At 42.0% G+C, this 20,016-nt stretch overlaps 1 protein-coding gene across 1 annotated transcript; it reads left to right on the top strand.

The window, feature by feature from the left end:
- The first annotated feature begins 4,289 nt into the window (after positions 1-4,289).
- On the top strand, positions 4,290-19,594 carry LOC111976123 (very long chain fatty acid elongase 1-like). The gene is made up of 8 exons (XM_024004879.2): positions 4,290-4,542; positions 16,627-16,730; positions 16,868-17,058; positions 17,450-17,530; positions 17,724-17,780; positions 17,878-17,983; positions 18,427-18,563; positions 18,844-19,594. The coding sequence occupies exons 2-8, from the start codon at positions 16,670-16,672 to the stop codon at positions 19,168-19,170; spliced, it is 960 nt and encodes a 319-aa protein (XP_023860647.1). The 5' UTR covers positions 4,290-4,542; positions 16,627-16,669; the 3' UTR covers positions 19,171-19,594.
- Positions 19,595-20,016: the final 422 nt, after the last annotated feature.

Genomic DNA, 20,016 nt, shown 5'->3' with positions numbered 1-20,016 from the left:
TCACTTTCCCATCAGGCTTAGGAGTACATTTTTGCTGGCTTTCCTTGAAGTAGGAGCTCTTCGCTCGCGACGTACATCGATGGCGAGAAATGGCAAACGCGCCTAATTTCGTGCCTCAGGCACCTAGTGATTATTGAAGGGCACGTTACACTAATGTCATTTCTGTTGCATAAGTATCGTTCGGAGTGATTTGCAGACAAACTGTGTCACCTGTGTGAGATCACCAGGGTAGTGGGGAGCGAAGGATCAAGGATGAGAAACTGCACCTTGCAATCCGAAGCATCACGTAGTGGTGTGTCCTTTCCGAAGCATAGACACTATCCCAGGTATCACCTCATGGCGTTCTGATTTTTTTTAAAACATTTTTATTTTACTAGCAAGTCAGTTTTAATAAGAACAAATTTTCTTATTTTCCAAGGGCGCCTGAGGAACAGTGGATTAACTCCTTAGGTGTCAGGGGCAACGACAGATTTTGTACCTTTGTCAGCTCAGGGAATTCGAAACTTTCAACTGTTCCGTTACAGCCCAACGCTCCAACCACTAGGCTACCCTGCTGCCCCATTAGATGAGTGATGAATTGAATGAGTGAATGAGGGGATGATTGAATGAATGAATAAGTGGAATGAATGGATGATTATTTTGATTTGGACACATCAGAGATTGTGGAAGTTATTTTCATTACCAGAGGCAAGCATTCCTCACATTCATCATGGATGGTGTCATTTCATTCAATATTACATAGTCTTACATAATCACACAGTACGCTGTCTGCCAGACCTGCTCTCACTGATAGGTCTAGGCGTACCGCAGAATGCTGACATTTTGAAAGCAACTTACCTTGCATTCTCTCTCTCCCCCTTCTCAAAATGCATTGGAGAAGAAAGTCCAAGATGAGGTACCTTGAGGAGAGAGGATGCGAGGAATTGAGGAAACCTCTAGTAACTASTTCCTTTTTTCAAGATCAAGTAGTTTATTTGCCATTTGCAGGTGTTAAAAGTAATACATTCATTGGCATTTTTGTTGGAGCTCTCTCATAGTACAGTTCATACACAAATACAGTAAACGTACCACAAATAGAACATAAATAGAACATCAATCCAATTAGAAGTGCTGAGATCCCTTGCTACTGATCAGAAGGGAAGTGGAGATAGATGTCTCAAACCTTGTGTGGCCGGGCATGCAGAAGACCGCCACGGCATGGGACTTAAAACACAACCTACACAATTGGGTACATATCTGGCATATCTTAGCTAGTTCAAGACTGATCATTGACCAATGTTCTGGAATGGCTATATTAGAATTTCAGTAGCATGACCTTAATTTCAGAAAAGTTTCATAGATTTTTGTGTTTCGGTATAGGGTGGAGCACTTTCACCTCACATCCCTCTGAAGGGTGGACACCTCTGACTCAAACGATCCACCCTCCCCACCCACACCTTTAGAGGGTAGTGAATGTCTTACAGCCAGGTTTCATATGCATAGGAACACATTCACATGCGTTCAGCCTGCACCCTGAACGTGCAGTGACCTTGTGTTTCTGTGGAAAGTTCCAGAAACCTGAGTACTCAGTGAGGGAGCAACACGGAGGGGGGGGACGACGACAGAATGAGACCAGCGTAGAGTGTGCATGCTCTGTCTGGTCTGCTCCTGCAGGTAGGGGCTGTACTACTACGGTGCCGCTTACCTCGGCCACCCCTTCCCCAGGCTTACTCCCAGACAAAAACACTAGCGGCGGTGGCATAAACATGTCAGTCATTGAGAGTCCAGCCATATTGCCAAGATTGGGAGGATTTTTGTTGCCAGAATGTACAGTAGGCTATAGTCTTGGATTACTCCTGGTTCATAATGRTGTGTGCATATGTGTGTAATGCTCATTGAGATTTCTTTCTTATATGATTGGAAAACCATTTTTAAAGGGGAAATTCACCCCCAAAAAACTTCTGGGCCCTCATTCCATTCAGTGGAATGMGAGAGTAGCGAAGGCCCTGGTACAGCACAGTCTAGGGTACAGAGAGAAGTCTCAGAGACACATGCTTACTTGTTTTGTAAGRATTAGAACACACTCTCTCACACACCAGGTCAGCAGGCCACAGATGAATAARTTGTTGGGTGCTTATATTGGTSCTATTTCACACATGTACAAGCGTGTCTTGGAAATATGTTTTTTTTGCATATGCTACTCTCTCTAAGAGACCCTCAGAGAGTGGGGTCATGGCCAGGGTCTGCCATTATCAACAGTTAGGTAGCAATTAGGCTTAAGTGCCTTGCTCAATGGTACATCAACAGATTTTTCACCTTGTCAGCTCAGAGATTCAAACTAGTGACCTTTCGGTTTCTGGCCCAACACTAGGCTACATGCCGAGATGGGTTAGTGTCGCAGTTTATGCTGACAGTCATATAGCATTGGGGTAAAAAAAAAAATCTGAGGGCAGCAGGTAGCCTGGAGGTTAAGAGCGTTGGGCCAGTAACCGAAAGGTTGCTGGTTCAAGTCCCTGAGCGACTAGGTGAAAAAATCTGCTGATGAGCAAGGCACTTAACCTTYRTTCCTCTGGATAAGAGCAGGGGAGGGAGGAGGGAGAGAGATCCCTCTAACCCTCTGCCTCCCTCATCTCTACTCCGTCCTGTGGGACCGAGCAATACGGTAACACGGCCTTGGCTTACAGAGAAACTAAGAGGCCATTAAAGTGCATCTGCACAACTATTAACAGTTGATGGGAATATGTATGGGGTGCCATTTGTGATGCTCACTTGAAGGTCTTAGTCATGGCTAAGTACCTCGTTAGAGTAGATTCACTCTTAATTAGTGATGGCTAGTTTGCCAACTGTTGTAGATCACAAAGAATCTAAGAGCTTGCTGAAAGTAGGGCGAAATTAGTAGGCTACTTAATAACCTTATACTGCAGTGGGTTAAATCAAGGTCACACATTCTTGGTAGTCTGAAACAAATCTACTTTGAAACAAAAGTATAGACCTGATGCACATGGCTGTACCACGTCAGATATAGAGTTGAAATGAATTCAATTTTTAGTTTGCATCCTAATATTACACGTTATGTACATCACCAAAATCTGAAATAGATATATTTTTGAATAATCTTTATTAATTATGAAATGATGAAAAATATTCATAACTRCCCAACCATGTTTTTACAATGGAATTTGACTGTGCTTTTAGATGGTTGAAAACATAGTGATAACACATCCGGAATTKAATTTGACTGGGTGAATAAAGGCAGGAAAGGGTCAATTTAAAACGAAAGGGTGTAGTGTGTCCGACTCCGACCTGACTGTTCTGTGTGGCCCAGGACTGGTATACCAAGACYTGTGTGTGTTCGTGTCTGTGTCGCACATGCTTCTTCTAGAGGTAAAGTGAGTGAGCGTCATAGCTATGTCATAACTATGCAGCGTTAAAGATTATCTGAACATCTGTTCCTCCTTTTTAAATCTGGGGCGAGGTGGGGAGATCAGACTAAGTGATTTCACACGAGTTAGAGCAAGCAGCACTTACAACATACTGTAGTATTAGTCAGTGAGTCACTGTCGTCATGTAGTAGGAACCGTAATGGCTGCGTCTATGTTATTAGATTCAACAACCAGCCTTGAGTAAACAGGAAAATGACATGTTTTATTGCATCCACCAACTGGTTCTGAATGTCACAGTCTCTAGACTAGGGGAAGTGCTCCATGTTGTTTGATGAGAAATAAAAAATMCAATTACATTTAGAAATCTCATGACTGTTTTGTAGGTGTCATTGTGGGGTTGTACATGTTTATTTGAGTAAAGACTTCGACTTCCAGTCCAGATGGAGGGTGAAATGGATGTTAGCTTCGCTTTCTTTGTGTTGGCTGGGGGACAGAGACGCTAGCGGCGCAACAATGGCCCCCTTCATGATAACAGAGTCGCCAGTGATTTCTCTGCTGCTGTGCCTGAGAATTATATTATCAGCCCGCCCCCTGGGAGAGAAACCAGCCGCAGGAGGATACCATATTCTGCTGTGTTTACCTCTGTGAGAGGAATGGGGGGAGAGAGGAGGGGGATGGGGCAACTCCAGCCAGACCAGGGCACCTTTTTTTSTATTTTTCACACCTCAGGTTGAAATAGAAGGCCAGCTCCCTCTTGCTTTTACTTTCTTACTTGCCTGGCTTGCAATCTCACTGACACATATACACTGCTCCCTCCCTCCCTCCCTCTCTCTCTCCCTCCCTTGCGCTCCCTCTCTTTATGCCTTGCTCTCTTTTTCTGAACTAGTTATTCATCCACTGTGTTTATGAGTCAGGGAGGGTGGGGACTTGGAGGGCAGCAGTACCAGTCACACTTTGTCAGTTTGCTCTCTCTCTAACTCACTCCCTCTCCCTCCTCRCTTTCTCTTTGTCCCTCCCTCTCTCTCCATATCTCTCCCTCGACTGCTGTCCTGGCCCTTCTCTCCATCAGGACAGGGAGAGCTAGCAAGCTGTCCTCTGCGGTGAACAGGACTTGGCGTCCACACTGGCATCCATTAGCCCGCTCTGAGGAGAACAGGAAGTTTACCACAGCAACGACGAGGTAAGTCCACCCACTTAGCACAAGATGGAGAACCCAGGAAACTAACCCTAACCCCTCTTTCCCTTTGTCAAATTTTGGCCCACTTGTTGAGCCAATGGTTTTTACCGGTCGGGTTTGTGTCCCTAAGTTGGTTTTAGGTCTTGTATCACCTCAGGGAATAGCTCTGTTCTGTGTCTTAACAGGCTGGGGTAAACACACAGACACACAGATTGTTTGGACGTTATGTGTGTGTGTGTGTGTGTGTGTGCAGAGGTAGAAAACCCGGTGTGTGTGTACAGTAGGTTTAGCAGCCCTGCAGACACTCCTGTTAAACAGATGCTGCACTGTGTGTTTGTTCTAATGGCCTCCTCCTTGACTCCCTCTCCCTGTGGATGTTTTTCCCCCCTCTCCTCTGCCTCTCCTCTGGGTTCTCAATGTCAATAGTGAAGTCACTGAGAATAGCGTCTGGCCAAGGTTTCGAGATGGCTCATCATCACATGATAGGTCGAGGTTGATAGCTTCGTGGAAGTATCTCCTCCATCCATTCTGGAGCAGGCAGTCTCTAAATACCCCAAAAATGGGTAAATCAATTGGCTACATTTGTCTATTTGTTTACAGTAAGGTTAGCTGGTTAGCTAGGCCTATGTGGTGTTTCCTTCATGGAATTGAGGTAGTGTAGCACATGGACTTTGTGACCCTCTGGTTAAGGTGATCGAATCTGTTGGATGGTCATTTGATTACCATAGGGGGGGGGGGCATGTTGTTTTCACTCCACCTCTTATGTGGATTTATGAAAATTAAAAAACAAACAAGTATTCAATAAATTGTATTCGTGGAGTGCCTTTGTTACAGCTATGAAACAGAAAGCATTGGTGTTGGAACCCGGTATAAGATTCTTTTTAAACAAAATAAAAATGAATACCCCCACCACTAAGACGCACGGTCAGCAAGATGAAAACATCAGTAGCCTAAACGTCATTACAAGCGCCATTACAATGACTATTGCTGACCTAGCAGTCACAACAAAACAACTATTGCTGACTTAGCAGTCCCAACACATTGAGGAAATTCTCCTGGAAGTCTTTACAGCAACATTCAGAGAGCTTTGTTACATTGTCAGTGGGGAGTCTTAAGTGGCGTTTCAAAGCTCAGGAGTTTTGTAGTGAGCTCATGTGATTGGTACGTCTTGAGGCATTCGGTAGAGATGGCCAGATTGAAGTGATGACGCTGTCAGATTATAACTGAAGGACTACTGTTATCCCACAAAATTGTTTTATAATGAATCAAACAAATGCGATTAGCGTCCCAGTTATCTCGGCTCAACTGCTGCGATACGATTCGATGTGCATAAACTCATTCATTTTCCATTCTAAATTAAAATCTGCTGCTGATGGAGCTCATGAGCTGGATCTGTCTGAGCTGACTTCTCTCTCTCTGTGTGTGTGTGTGTGCGTGTATTAGCAAACCAAATGCATAGCTGGAGTCCTGAGCTGGATATAATATATCCACATCTTCGTTTTCTTATAGTTATACTTTATTTATAGTTAATCCTGCCGTCTGTACTTCGAAATACCTCGCTATACGGTATATATCCCCCAAGCCTAACCATCACCCACGAATGAACTTGTAATTTTTGTAGATTAAGTGTTTGAGCTAGTAATGTATCAATATTTATCATTTATAAATYAGCTATGACATAGCCAGTGAATGTATAAGCACAACTTTGGATTTCACCCCAATCTCAAAATCAAAGAGTGATTTTCTCTTCTCCTCTTGCTTTGGCCATGCAGTGCTTCTCGCAAAAGTGATTGCTGTCCTTGTTATGAAATTATAAACTTCACCCTGTGTATCTAAAAAGGACCATATGCACTGATTGTTTAAAGCAAAACCAAAAGTATTGCTGATGGTGAATCTGAACAATCTAAATCAAATTCATTCAGCAGGTACAGTGCCTTCAGAAAGCATTCAAACCCCTGAATTTTTCCGCATTTAGTTGTGTTACAGCATTCATTTAAAACGGATTATGTGATTTTTTTTGTCACTGGCCTACCCACAATACCCCATAATATCAAAGCGGAATAATGTTCTTAGAAATTTTTACAAATCAATTAAAAATMAAAAGCTGAAATATCTATAGTCAACAGGTGTTCAACACATTTGTTAAGGCAAGCCTAAATAAGTTCAGMAGTAGAAATGTACAGAAATCATCCCGTATGATGCATTTTGCATCATATGATGCAAAATGCATCATACAGGGATGATTTCTGTATTTTGAAAGTTACATATCTGGAAACTTGATTGCTGACAAGCAATACATTTTGGGCTAGGTCAACAATGGGCAAATTAAACAAATGCCAAAATACAATTTTTGGGGTGGAGTTTTCCTTTAAAAATCCTTTAAAATCTACGGCAATACTTTAAATTGATGTCACGCCCTGACCATAGAGAGCTGTTTATTCTCTGTTGGTTGGGGCGTGATAGTGACTAGGATGGGTCATSTAGGGGATTAATGGTTTATGTTGGCCTGGTATGGTTTCCAATCAGAGACAGCTGTTTATCGTTGTCTCTGATTGGTGATCATATTTAGGCAGCCATTTCCTCATTGTGTGTTGTGGGATCTTGTCTACAGTTAGTTGCCTGTGTGCACACCAGTAGCGTCACGGTTCGTTCAGTATTTTGTTCGGTGTTCATTTAAATTAAATTAAATGTACGCCTACCACGCTGCACCTTCCAATCCTTACGACGATCGTGACAATTGACTGTCTAGCAATGATCAACAACCAATTTACCCAGAAAGACTCACAGCTGTAATCAATGCAAAAGGTGATTCTAACATGTATTGACTCCGGTGGTTGAATACTTATCTAATCAAGATATATTTATTTTTTTCCTTTCTTTTTTTTTTTACAAGTGTTAGGCATTTTCTTCCACTATGACATTACAGAGTTTTTTGTGTAGATCGCTGACAATTGAATACATTTCAATCCCACTTTGTAACACAACAAAATGTGGGAAAAGTAAAGGGTTGTSGTTAATGCCTTCTGAATGCACTGTATAGACATATGAGAGTTGTGTCTCTGGTAGCTCACTTTCATTCCAGTAAAACACKATTTTCAACAGCACACAGATAACAATAACCTAGCAAATTACATAGGTTGTCACTCAACTAGTAAAGCCTAATATCGCCCAAGCCATTTTAGCATTTGAATGCTGAAGMTGTCACGCGGWTGTGCAAGATCAGGAAAAGGCCGCCTACCTCGCATTTGTCAGCGCCCGAAGTCGTCTACTGGGAACACCACATCATTTCAACGTGGAAATCTGGGTAATATTTGGTTGGGACGTWGATCAATGAGATTTCAACCTTTATTCACCCAGTCAAATTGAATTCCTGGTGTGTTATCGCTATGTTTTCAACCATCTAAAAGCACAGACAAATTCCATTGTAAAAACAATGTCTGATTATTGGTTTAGTGTTCATCTAAATGTGTTATCGCCACTCTTTCAACCATTTAAAAACACAACAAAGTTTAAATGGGAATACAATGTCAGATATTTTGTATTTATACAACAACTTAATGTGATATCACTGTACTTCATCAAATAGCAGAAACAAATGACCTGGATGGCAGCATAGTGCAAGTGATCAATATTAAAGCAATTGTGAAGATCTCCACCGACCTGCGACCTTTGCATGCTATCTTGAACATGCACGCTTTCTATGATTACATAGGAAGACGTTCATAGTTACTGTAGGCTAACCTCAAAATGTGGCCATGGATGTGTTACTCATTTTAAGTTCTATGACATTACTTTGTAAGATACCCTTTTTTTTTTAAGCTATTCACTGTATCACAAAAGTAATTGTGTTTGGTTGACAATGCAACCAAATATCAACATTTAAAGGATATCTAATGCTTGGATAGTTTAATCTGAGCCACTGACTTAATCCTACTCTTGAACTTTTATTTTTGGTTTAGTTGGAGACGTGAATCCACCATATAATTTGTTAAGTTAATAGGCTATTTATTGTATTGCAAAAGTGATATTGAATTGTGGTTGGTTGTCAGCGCAACCAAATATCAACATTTGAGAAGGACGTCTGTTTTGTGCCACTGACTTAGTCTGGCTTTAATTCCAGTTTGTCTACAAATTAATAATTGATATGTCAACCAAGAATCAAAGTTCAAGAATAGGACTCAAACTTTAAGTAAAATGCATGTTTGGTTTGATTTTTGTCGTATTTTTGAACTTTGATTTGTAGATGAGATGGAGACATGAATCAAACATATTAATGATTAACTTGAAGATTACATTTGAAATCATCCAAAGCTTGAAACCCTAGGCCTATATGTATTGTCTATTTTCAGTTGAATCCTGGGTTGAATTGAAACAAAAGCTGTATAATCCCAAATAGTATCATTGATGACCAAAGTATGGTTACATTTCATCATTGATAACCAAAYTATGGTTACATTTCATTTTCTCTGTTAAACCTACCTTTTGGAGTGACTCTACTAGCAACAGTGAATCTATTTAGTTATTAAGAGCTCTCTCAATCATTCTCATGATAGCATATTGGTCATCTCAAAACTGGGTTCAGTTTAAACCCTGGATGGGGGACCAAATGAATAGCTGTAGATAGATCAACTCTCCAGTTGAAATAATCATGCGGTTGAAATTCCACCCTCAAAACAGCAGTTTACGTTGATTACTTTTTTTTTTTTAAACATTGTATTTTCCACTTAGATTCCACATCACAATACTTTGGCAAATTACGTTGAAACAACATGGATTCTATCAGTTTGTGCCCAGTGCGCAATTTGACTAGGCTACTGATATTGCCTGGGGTTGTTCGGCATGAAAAATGACTCGTAGATGAATGACTGTCAGTTACACTCAGTTCGACACTGACAGAGAGGATTCATCAGTTGTCACAGAAGACGAGAGATATTTTCAGAAGGTAGAAAGAATGTAATATGAGAAAAAGAATTGAGTGAACCGGCGATTCACTTGTACCGTAAACATTTCGAATCGGGGACCGATGCGCAGCGAAGAATGTTACATCCTTATTAGAAAGCCTCTCAATACAAACTGCTCCTCTGTGCACCGTACTCAGATCTCTGGCAGTAAATTCCATTCAGTTAGATCCAACTATTCAGTGAGATTTTTAACAACTCACAAGTCTGTCTAGAGATTTAAGGAACAATAGATTATTACAATAGATTTCCAACAGTTGTCAGAATGTTCACGTGATTACTTAATATGAAAGTGTTTCTCCTCAGAACAAGACAGACGGTAGATGAGTTAAGAGGCACTGCGATGTGTGCCGGCACCACAGATATGTTGCTCATGCCGACTCGCCTCGTTCTCCACAGCTATTCGTGTAAGAGCTTCCTGAAATGTTTGGTCTCTGATATGAATCGGAATGGAAACGACAATCACACCGACACGCGCGCATTCATTCAACAGCCAGGAAGCTCCGAGGCCTGCCGATGCACTGTAGACCTGCATACTGTGAACTTTGCCCTATTTCACCTGTAGGCGTCCATGACGCTCCGCTTGTCTGCCTGAAACTCATAATAAAATGTGGTTGCGTAAATGCTGGTTGCGTAAATTTCCTTGACATTTCCAGGTGGTGTATCCATAATGTGACATGTGGATMAACATTTAGAGGCCTACGTGTCAGATTTCCACTCACATTGCTCAGGAATGCTGTCATGATCACACACGGAATCAAGACAATAMGAGTTTAACCTGATATCCCCTGCCGTGCCGTTTTAATCTGTGTCCTTGAAGGTATCCAGGTGAACAAAATGTGCAGATGCCATTGGCCACTAGATTGGATCTCGCAAACGGGGCATTCCATTGCCTCTTCGCTGTGTGCATTTGCTATGCCTTGTGGCTACAGTTACTGGTACTCCTCACCTTTACCAGGGTTCAAGAGATGTACAGTGCAGATAACCTAATGCCAGTTACCTTTGCATACAGGTTTGTTTGCAGTTCAGATGATTACAGTCCATACCTTTTATAGAAAGCTCTGTTGGTCTGAAAATGGCTGGCTGCAGGAATTCAAGTTCGTTCCCACTGGGCACAGATGTCAGTTCAACGTCTAGTTTTGATTTACATTTGGTTGAGTTGTCAACTAACTTGAATTCAACCTGAAATAAACAAATGTCACCATGTCATTGGATTTAGGTCAAAAGTTGGTTGAAAAAAAGACAATCCCCTTACGCCAATGACTTTTTTGAAATCCAATCGGTTTTCCGTGTTGATTCAATGTCATCACGTGGATTTTTTTGTTGTTGAAACGCCGTGTTAACAACGTTGATTCAACCAGTTTTTGCCCAGTGGGTTATCACTGTCAAAAGGAAAAGAACAAGACACTGTATCTTCCTCATGATAGAGTACAGATGCTGAAACAGATTAACGGGAATGGCTTGCTATTCAGCACCTTTCAGAATAGTGCATACGTAAGCTAGTTCCCTTAAGCTAYTGTTGACAAACTTTTGTTTGTCATAGGTTCAATTTAAGTAGGTCACAGGTCGTCATTTACACCACTTGAATAAATKTGAATCATGTTGGTGCAAAGTTTCAAACGGTGTGGAAGTGCATGAACTGGTAACCGTTGACGTGTACACGCCAAAAAAAAAAACGTTTGTGTGTTTGCCACCCTCAACAAAGCACTTACCTTAAGTTGTCCCCCACTGTTGTTTGACATTCTTGCTGCATTAAAGACCTCCAGGCTAGTGTTTGGTTTATTGAAAGGGCTTTCCGTGAGCATACCAGCGGATGGGAGCTGAGCGAGAAGACCTTCCACTTGGACTATTGTTGTATTTATGTAGGGTCCCTCTGATTCAACTGTGTACACTTTGACAATGTTTTCTATACTGCTCTCTGTATGCTCAGACATTACTGTTTGATTCATTCCATGACGATTCTGTAATATGTATTTTTTGCTGTATGGTAAGACACTTTTCTATACTCCCTGCAATGTTGTCTTTTTTTGGTCCTGATATCCCTCTCATTTGGCCTCAAACTCTCCCACTGCACATTCTAGTAGACGTAGTGTATCATTACCTTTAATGGTGTTGTTTTAGGGTGGACTAGACTGTACTCCAAGTGCAGGGAGAGCACAGTGTAGGTTGCACTGAACAATGGATCCCTATTGCTCCATAGTGTAGTGAGATGGGACCGCACCCACACATCCCAGCTGTTGGGGGCCTGTGTAATAATTTCCAAGATAATAATGTGTCCTCTATAGCAGAGGTCATCCATGTGGCCAATTAAGGTCAGGATCACAAAACATTGAGGTGAGAGCAATATTTGTATTTCTCATGGGAAAAGTATATATTCATATGCTTGTTATTTCTTTCATAAATAGTTGTACGATAGGAGTATCCATAAACAATTACTTTTATTGAAAGGTGGAAAGGGAGAGCTACATTTCAAGCTTATTTGTGAGTTCCTAGGTCAAGCCATGTGGTAACTAGCATCTTAATTAGCATTGATGTCAGGGTTGCTTGTCACAATCTGACAATCATCCCCATTGTAACAATGTACCCAGTAAGCTAAATGACAATGAAAAGTCGTCTATGTTTCACAAGTTTGGACAGCACAGTACAGCACAGTTTATTCAGTAGAGTACAGTACAGTAGAGCAAAGTAGAGTACAGTATATTAGAGTAAAGTGCAGTTTAATTCAGTATAGTAGAGTACTGTACAGTAGAGTTTAATTAAGTATACAACACAGTCAGCAGGGGTGGCGCAGGGGGTCCCCCCAAAAAAATTATTCATATATTTTTAAAGGAATTCAGTCCYGCTTTAAACTGTCTTTAAAGTTGTAATAGTAGAATGCGCAAGGTGCAATTTCTAAATTGGGTAGTTTTCCTCTTGTCATGTCAGTCATTCCATACCTTAAAGAGCTATTTATAACTTGTCAGAAATATCCAGATCAACTTTCKAATGTTAGCTAATGTTTTTTTATTTCGTTCCCCCCCCCACCCCCATAGATATTTAGTTTTTGAGTCGCTCAAATGTTACACGTATACACATTAGACATCAAATCAAATCAAATCAAAGTTTATTTGTCACGTGCGCCGAATACAACAGGTGTAGATCTTACAGTGAAATGCTTACTTACAGGCTCTAACCAATAGTGCAAGAAAGGTATTAGATGAACAATAGGTAGGTAAAGAAATAAAACAACAGTAAAAAGACAGGCTATATACAGTAGCAAGGCTATAAAAGTAGCGAGGCTACATACAGACACCGGTTAGTCAGGCTGATTGAGGTAGTATGTACATGAATGTATAGTTAAAGTGACTATGCATATATGATAAACAGAGAGTAGCAGCAGCGTAAAAAGAGGGGTTGGGGGGCACACAATGCAAATAGTCCGGGTAGGCATTTCATTACCTGTTCAGGGGTCTTATGACTTGGGGGTAAAAACTGCTGAGAAGCCTTTTTGTCCTAGACTTGGCACTCCGGTACCGCTTGCCATGCGGTAGTAGAGAGAGCAGTCTGTGACTGGGGTGGCTGGGGTCTTTGAACCTTTTTAGGGCCTTCCTCTGACACCGCCTGGTGTAGAGGTCCTGGATGGCAGGCAGCTTTGCCCCAGTGATGTACTGGGCCGTACGCACTACCCTCTGTAGTGCCTTGCGGTCAGAGGCCGAGRAATTGCCGTACCAGGCAGTGATGCAACCAATCGGGATGCTCTCGATGTTGCAGCTGTAGAACCTTTTGAGGATCTCAGGACCCATGCCAAATCTTTTTAGTTTCCTGAGGGGGAATAGGCTTTGTCGTGCCKTCTTCACGACTGTCTCGGTGTGTTTGGAACATTCTAGTTTGTTGTTGATGTGAACACCAAGGAACTTGAAGCTCTCAACCTGCTCCACTACAGCCCCGTCGATGAGAATGGYGGCGTGCTCGGTCCACCTTTTCCTGTAGTCCACAATCATCTCCTTAGTCTTGGTTACGTTGAGGGATAGGTTGTTATTCTGGCACCACCCGGCCAGGTCTCTGACATGACAAAATGTAAAGAATTGCAAGAAWATTAGCGTAAAAACMGCTAAAKTTTCTTTGCACCACATGACAAAATGTGAACACGGGATCTTCCCCAATGCTGGAAGGGGGGCCCCAAGTGAAACAGTTTGGAAACCCTGCTCTACCCTACTGTGCTGTACTTTACTCTACTCTACTGCACTGAACCATACTCTACAGTACTGAACTAAAGTCTACTTTACTGTACTGAATACGCTCTACTTTTCTTTACCCTTCTGTACTGTACTGTACTCACTAGATACTGTGCTGTCTAAACTTGTGAAACATCGATGTCTATGATTGGTTCAGACCTGCTTGTCAAAACTGTGAGACATGAAACTCTCTATGAAAGTCAGCAACCTTCACACACACACACACACACACACCTCTTCATGTTTGAAAAAACATTCCTTGTTTTCAACAAAAGAAATGATTAACACAAATGTTTACAGTTTTACTTTTTTCCCTTTATCTACATATTTCATTTTCATCCAAATATCAGATGGTTACTGTTAGTTTGATTAAAATACTTGTAGTTTGGTAGATGATAAAAGTTGCAGGTCACTTAGTTCAATCGAATTGTCCTTATAAACCTGAGGTAAAACCATCACACCTGTGTTAAGCTGTTTGTTTCCAGAGATAACATGTCTTCAAATAAGCCTGTTTGATCTCCCTTCTTCAGTCAGTGTAGTTATGTCTGCACCTTGATCTCTTGAGACCGGTCTAGAACAAATTTAAACATCAAAGACTGTTGCCTTTGCCTTCTCTCTCTCACGGCCGGGGTCATTTGGGGAGAGCAGAGAGGCAGAGTTTGTGTTTTGCCGTTGTTCTGTGTTTTGGCCTGGTGCCTGTACTTGGCAGTCCCAAACTGAGGCGAGGGCTGCCTCTGTGCTGTGGGATGGAGATGCTCGTCTGTCTCCTGTAGCCCCTCCCCTCTACTGTCAGGCCATGTCTGCCGAGGGGCAGGGACAGGGGCAAGGCATGCTGGGATGCGAGGGGCAGAGTGTGGAATGCTGGGTCATTGACGACAACCCGTTTGGGTCAGTGATACTTGTTCAGAAGCAGAGCACTCTGCTSCTGAACAAGGACTGTCAACTGCAGCGCACACATTTCCTTTCTCATTCTCTCATGTCAGGAAACCAAATAAAATACCAGCTGTAAAGTGATGCCATAGTAATGCCATGCTATGATGTTCTATTGTATTTTAGGTTTTGGGGAGTAACAAGGATTGATGGTTTTGGGGAAATACAAAAATGTTCATTTGATGCAGGCAGCCCTGATATGTTTAATACCATAAATGATGTTTGGGTAATGACACTGTAATGACATTGTGAAGTCAGTAAATTAAGGTATTGCAATTGCATAGCATATACAGTGCATTTGGAAAGTATTCAGACCCCTTGACTTTTTACAGCCTTATTCTAAAATGGAAGAAATAGTTTTATTCGTCTCAACAATAAGCCATAATGACAAAACAAAAGCAGTTTTTTAGTAATTAGTTAGTAAAAACGGAAATATCACATTTACATAAGTATTCAGACCCTTTACTCAGTACTTTGTTGAAGCACCTTTGGGAGCGATTACAGCCTCAAGTCTTCTTGGTTATGAAGCTACAAGCTTGGCACACCTGTATTTGGGGAGTTTCTCCCATTCTTCTCTGCAGATCTCAAGCTCTGTCAGGTTTGATTAAAATACTTGTAGTTTGGTAGATGTCGCTGCACAGTTATTTTCAGGTTTCTCCAGAGATGTTCGATTGGGTTTAAGTCTGGGCTCTGGCTGGGCCACTCAATGACATTCAGAAACTTGTCCCGAAGCCACTCCTGTGTTGTCTTGGCTGTGTGCTTASGGTCACTGTCCTGTTGGTCACTGCCCCAGTCTGAGGTCCTGAGCACTCTGGAGCAGGTTTTCATCAAGGATTTCTCTGTACTTTGCTCTGTTCATCTTTCCCTCGATCCTGACTAGTCTCCCAGTCCCTGCTGCTGAAAAACATCCCCACAGCATGATGCTGCCACCACCATGCTTCACTGTAGGGATTGTACCAGGTTTCCACCAGACGTGACGCTTGGCATTCAGGCCAAAGAGTTCAATCTTGGTTTCATCAGAGCAGAGAATCTTGTTTCTGATGGTCTGAGAGTCCTTCAGATGCCTTTTGGCAAACTCCAAGCGGGCTGTCATGTCCCTTTTACTGAGGAGTGGCTTCGGTCTGGCCACTCTACCATAAAAGCCTGATTGGTGGAGTGCTGCAGAGATGGTTGTCCTTCTGGAATGTTCTCCCATCTCCACAGCGGAACTCTGTAGCTCTATCAYATTGACCATTGGGTTCCTGGTCACCTCCCTGACCAAGGCCCTTCTCCCCCGATTGCTCAGTTTGGCCAGGCGGCCACCTCTAGGAAGAGTCTTGGTGGTTCCAAACTTCTTCCATTTAAGAATGATAGAGGCCACTGTGTTCTTGCGGACCTTCAATGCTGTAAAAATGTGTTGGTACCCTTCCCCAGATCTGTGCCTCGATACAATCCTATCTTGGAGCTCCTTCAACCTCATGGCTTGGTTTTTGCTCGTTTTTGCTCTGACATGCACTGTCAACTGTGGGTCATTATATAGACTGGTGTGTGCCTTTCTAAATCATGTCCAATCAATATAATTGACCACAGGTGGTCTCCAATCAAGTTGTAAACACACCTCAAGGATGATCAATGGAAACAGGATGCACCTGAGCTCAATTTCGAGTCTCATAGCAAAGGGACTGAAAACTTATGTAAATAAGTTATTTCTGATTTTTATTTTTAATACATTTGCAAAAATGTCTAAAAACCTGTCATTATGGGGTATTGTGTGTWGATTGATGACATTTTTATTTATTTAATYCGTTTTAGAATAAGGCTGTAACATGACAAAATGTGGAAAAGGTCAAGGAGTCTGAATACTTTCGGGAATGCACTGTAAGTCAATACATAAGGGTATTGCAGTAGCATATTACACTTACCTCTATATACAGTATAACGTATTTGCTGAGTGTAGTAGCTATTATTAAAATGACATCATGACTTATCTATTTGCTTTTCCACAGGTGATTGGGTAGTGATACCACAGGGGGAAGGAAGCTAGTCAAAATGCTTCAGGACATTGGTGCTAGAGCCATGGAGGTCTACGAGTTCCTCTTGAAGGGAACAGGTGAGGTATTTTTTGACATAGTTAATTACCTGACTATACCTCTGCGTTGTGTACTTTGAAAGCGGTAACTGACATATTGCTCATAGACCTGTTTTGTAGTGTGTTATTCACAACTCTGAGAATGTCCTGTTTCTCAGACCCGCGATTGTGGGGCTACCCACTCATGCAGAGTCCGGTGAACATGACGGCCATCTTGCTGACCTACATCTTCTTCGTGCTGGTCGCTGGGCCTCGCTTCATGGCCAACCGRAAGCCCTTCCAGCTCAAGGAGGCCATGATCGCCTACAACTTTACCATGGTGGCGATGTCAACCTTTATTGTCTATGAGGTGAGACACTGTGAAGCAAAGCTCTTGTCTCTCCAAGATCAGGTTCTTGATTGGTTCTTTTGAGAGGCATCGCAACATCACTTGGAGCTAATCTTTCCCTGGCAGTATATTGGGTGTTTGGTATGTGGCAGCTCTATCTAAATGGGTCTTTCGCCTCCTTGGCCAGATTGTGTTGGATAATTAGAACACTAGCTAAATTACTATTGCCTAGATAGGCAGGATGCAAAGAGGTAAATAAGATTTGAGATTTACATAAAGATGACCGATATACTTCCATATAGTCAATATACACTTGCTTGTGTCAATATGGGTTCTTTCCAATCTACCAATCTAGTTTGACTACCGGTAGCTACAGTATGTCTAAACTGATTTTGTCCTCTTGTGTTCTTAGTTCTTGATGTCTGGCTGGGCCACAACATACACATGGAGATGTGACGCAATTGATTACTCAGACAGCCCCCAAGGCCTTAGAGTAAGTGTTGAATCTTCGCTTCACACATGGGTTCCCCGTGAGGGTCATGAGATGCCTCTTCTTTGAAAGAAAGTATGCATGACAAGGTCAACATTCTTACAATATTCCTACTGATCCATTGTATCAATACTATCTTTAGACTAGGCTGTTTTGTCCAAATTCTCACCTTTTTATGTTCTGTTCCCCTCACTAGATGGTTCGAGTGGCCTGGTTATTCTTGTTCTCCAAATTCATTGAGCTCTTGGACACGGTAAGACTTCAGATTATTTCCCTTCGATTTGGAGTCTCTCCCTCTGTTGACATTGAGGTGATCATCGCTGTATCTGACGTTCCTCTCTTTGGGTCAGGTGTTCTTCGTTCTGAGGAAGAAACATGGCCAGATCACCTTCCTGCACGTCTTCCACCACTCCTTCATGCCCTGGACCTGGTGGTGGGGCGTCAGCTTTGCTCCCGGTCAGTCCACACTACTGCCTGGCCTTCTATCAGTCAACTGGAGTACTAGTTAAACTTTTGACATTTAAAAAAAGAAAACATTTATCGTCATGTAATTGTATATTGTAATACTGGGTGTGTGAAATGGTGGGAAGACAATTCCACTTGAAGTCGACAAACTATTGGAGGAAATTGAGCCTTTTCAATTAAAGTGTAGTAGTCCAAAAGTTRATGCCTTCTAAAAATTGTGTTCGTGTTACCCGTGATTACATGCTTAACCCAGAAGGAATCCTGAAACAACATAAACGAKTGTCATGTATTAGCTGTTAATACAGACCACAAACTGCTCATCACCCATTCATTCATGAATTTAAAGAAACTCTTAGTAGACAGGTATTTTGTTGGAGGATCCAGTGGAATGTGGGCAGGGTTGGTTTGAAGTATTCTGTGTGTTTTACCAACAGGGGGAATGGGCTCTTTCCATGCCATGGTGAATTCCATCGTCCACATCATCATGTACTCRTACTACGGCCTGTCTGCGGCTGGACCACAATTCCAGAAGTTCCTCTGGTGGAAGAAGTACATGACCGCCATCCAGCTGGTATGTTTTGTTAGTTTGAATGMATGTATAMGGCTTTGTCATTTCCAGTATGGATTTGTACTTATCGGTAGTTTGCTATTGCCYGGTCTTCATGGCCATTTAGTTTTTAGTTGTTTCTCTAAAAGGTTATTTTTACTAGATTTTTTGGGGGACTGTTGTAGACGCAGAATACTAAAGAGGTAAATACCATTGTTCATCAGTGCAAGCACTGTGCCACTTCAGAACATCCATCCCCATATATGTATCGGTTCCTCATCATTCCACCAACTCTATCCAACAGGTTCAGTTTGTGATGGTGTCCCTTCACGCCACCCAGTATTACTTCATGAAGAGCTGTGACTACCAGGTCCCCCTGTTCATCCACCTCATCTGGATGTATGGCACCTTCTTCTTTGTGCTCTTCTCCAACTTCTGGTACCAGGCTTACGTAAAGGGCAAGAGGTTGCCCAAGCAGGATACCAAGCCCAGCCTCAATGGCAAGGCCAACGGGACCACCTTGGTCGCCAATGGCAAATACCATGAGAACAGTACCAGCAATGGCACCAGCAACAGTTCCAGTCACCACAAAAATGGCAGTGCCCATGCGGGCAAGATGAAGAAGTCCTAGGATCTTCGGAAAAGAACACCCAAGACGCATGAATATGAGATCCCGCACAAACTACCATGGATTCCAAAGAATGTTTTGGTTATGTTTATTTTCTGATCGTTAAGTTTTATTCCGCACAACAACCTGGGGAAATGACGTGGTCAATGATTTCCTCAGTTGGGGTCCCACATTAACAGTTTTTTTCTTTAAACTGGGAAACTAACTATGGAACACAATTTATGAAGAGAAGACATGTTATTATGACCTAATGTTATCTTCACTGATGTTGCCAATGAAGACAGTTCCCATGAAAGGTTACACACTATACGTACATGTGCGCACAAACACTCCTACACCCACCACTCACCTGTCGCCACCCGATCATGTCCCTCTGACCGCCTGTGGACAGATGACACTGTACAGTTTCTATCATCAAACTTGAACACACCTTTGTAAATAGTTTTACCGTCAAAAACAACTAATGAAATTGGTATGCTTTAGAATTTTGTTACTATATCTATGTTAAATTAAATACCAATAAATTACTTTTTAAGTAACTGGTATTACCTGTGGAAATGTTAATGACAATTTGAACCTTCGTTGAATACTGTAGCTTTTAAAAAGACCCAAAGGTTGACAGCGTTCCAAAAACCTTTTACACACAAGTTTAGTTGACACATTTCAGTCTGCATTAAAAACACATTATGGCTATGAAGGCTGTAAAAGCCTTCCCTGAAGATCAGTGACTGACAATGACCAAGTACTTCGAATACTGGTTAACCAATGGCCTCGTCTCTGTAGTGGGTCTCTCTTCTCTTCTATCCTCAGAAAAAGTTTAATAGTGCAACTTTTGCCCAGGAATATATT

The sequence above is a fragment of the Salvelinus sp. IW2-2015 genome, linkage group LG16 (genome assembly GCF_002910315.2).
Source record: "Salvelinus sp. IW2-2015 linkage group LG16, ASM291031v2, whole genome shotgun sequence".
Taxonomy (NCBI): domain Eukaryota; kingdom Metazoa; phylum Chordata; class Actinopteri; order Salmoniformes; family Salmonidae; genus Salvelinus; species Salvelinus sp. IW2-2015.
This window is presented reverse-complemented; position numbering and strand designations above follow the sequence as displayed.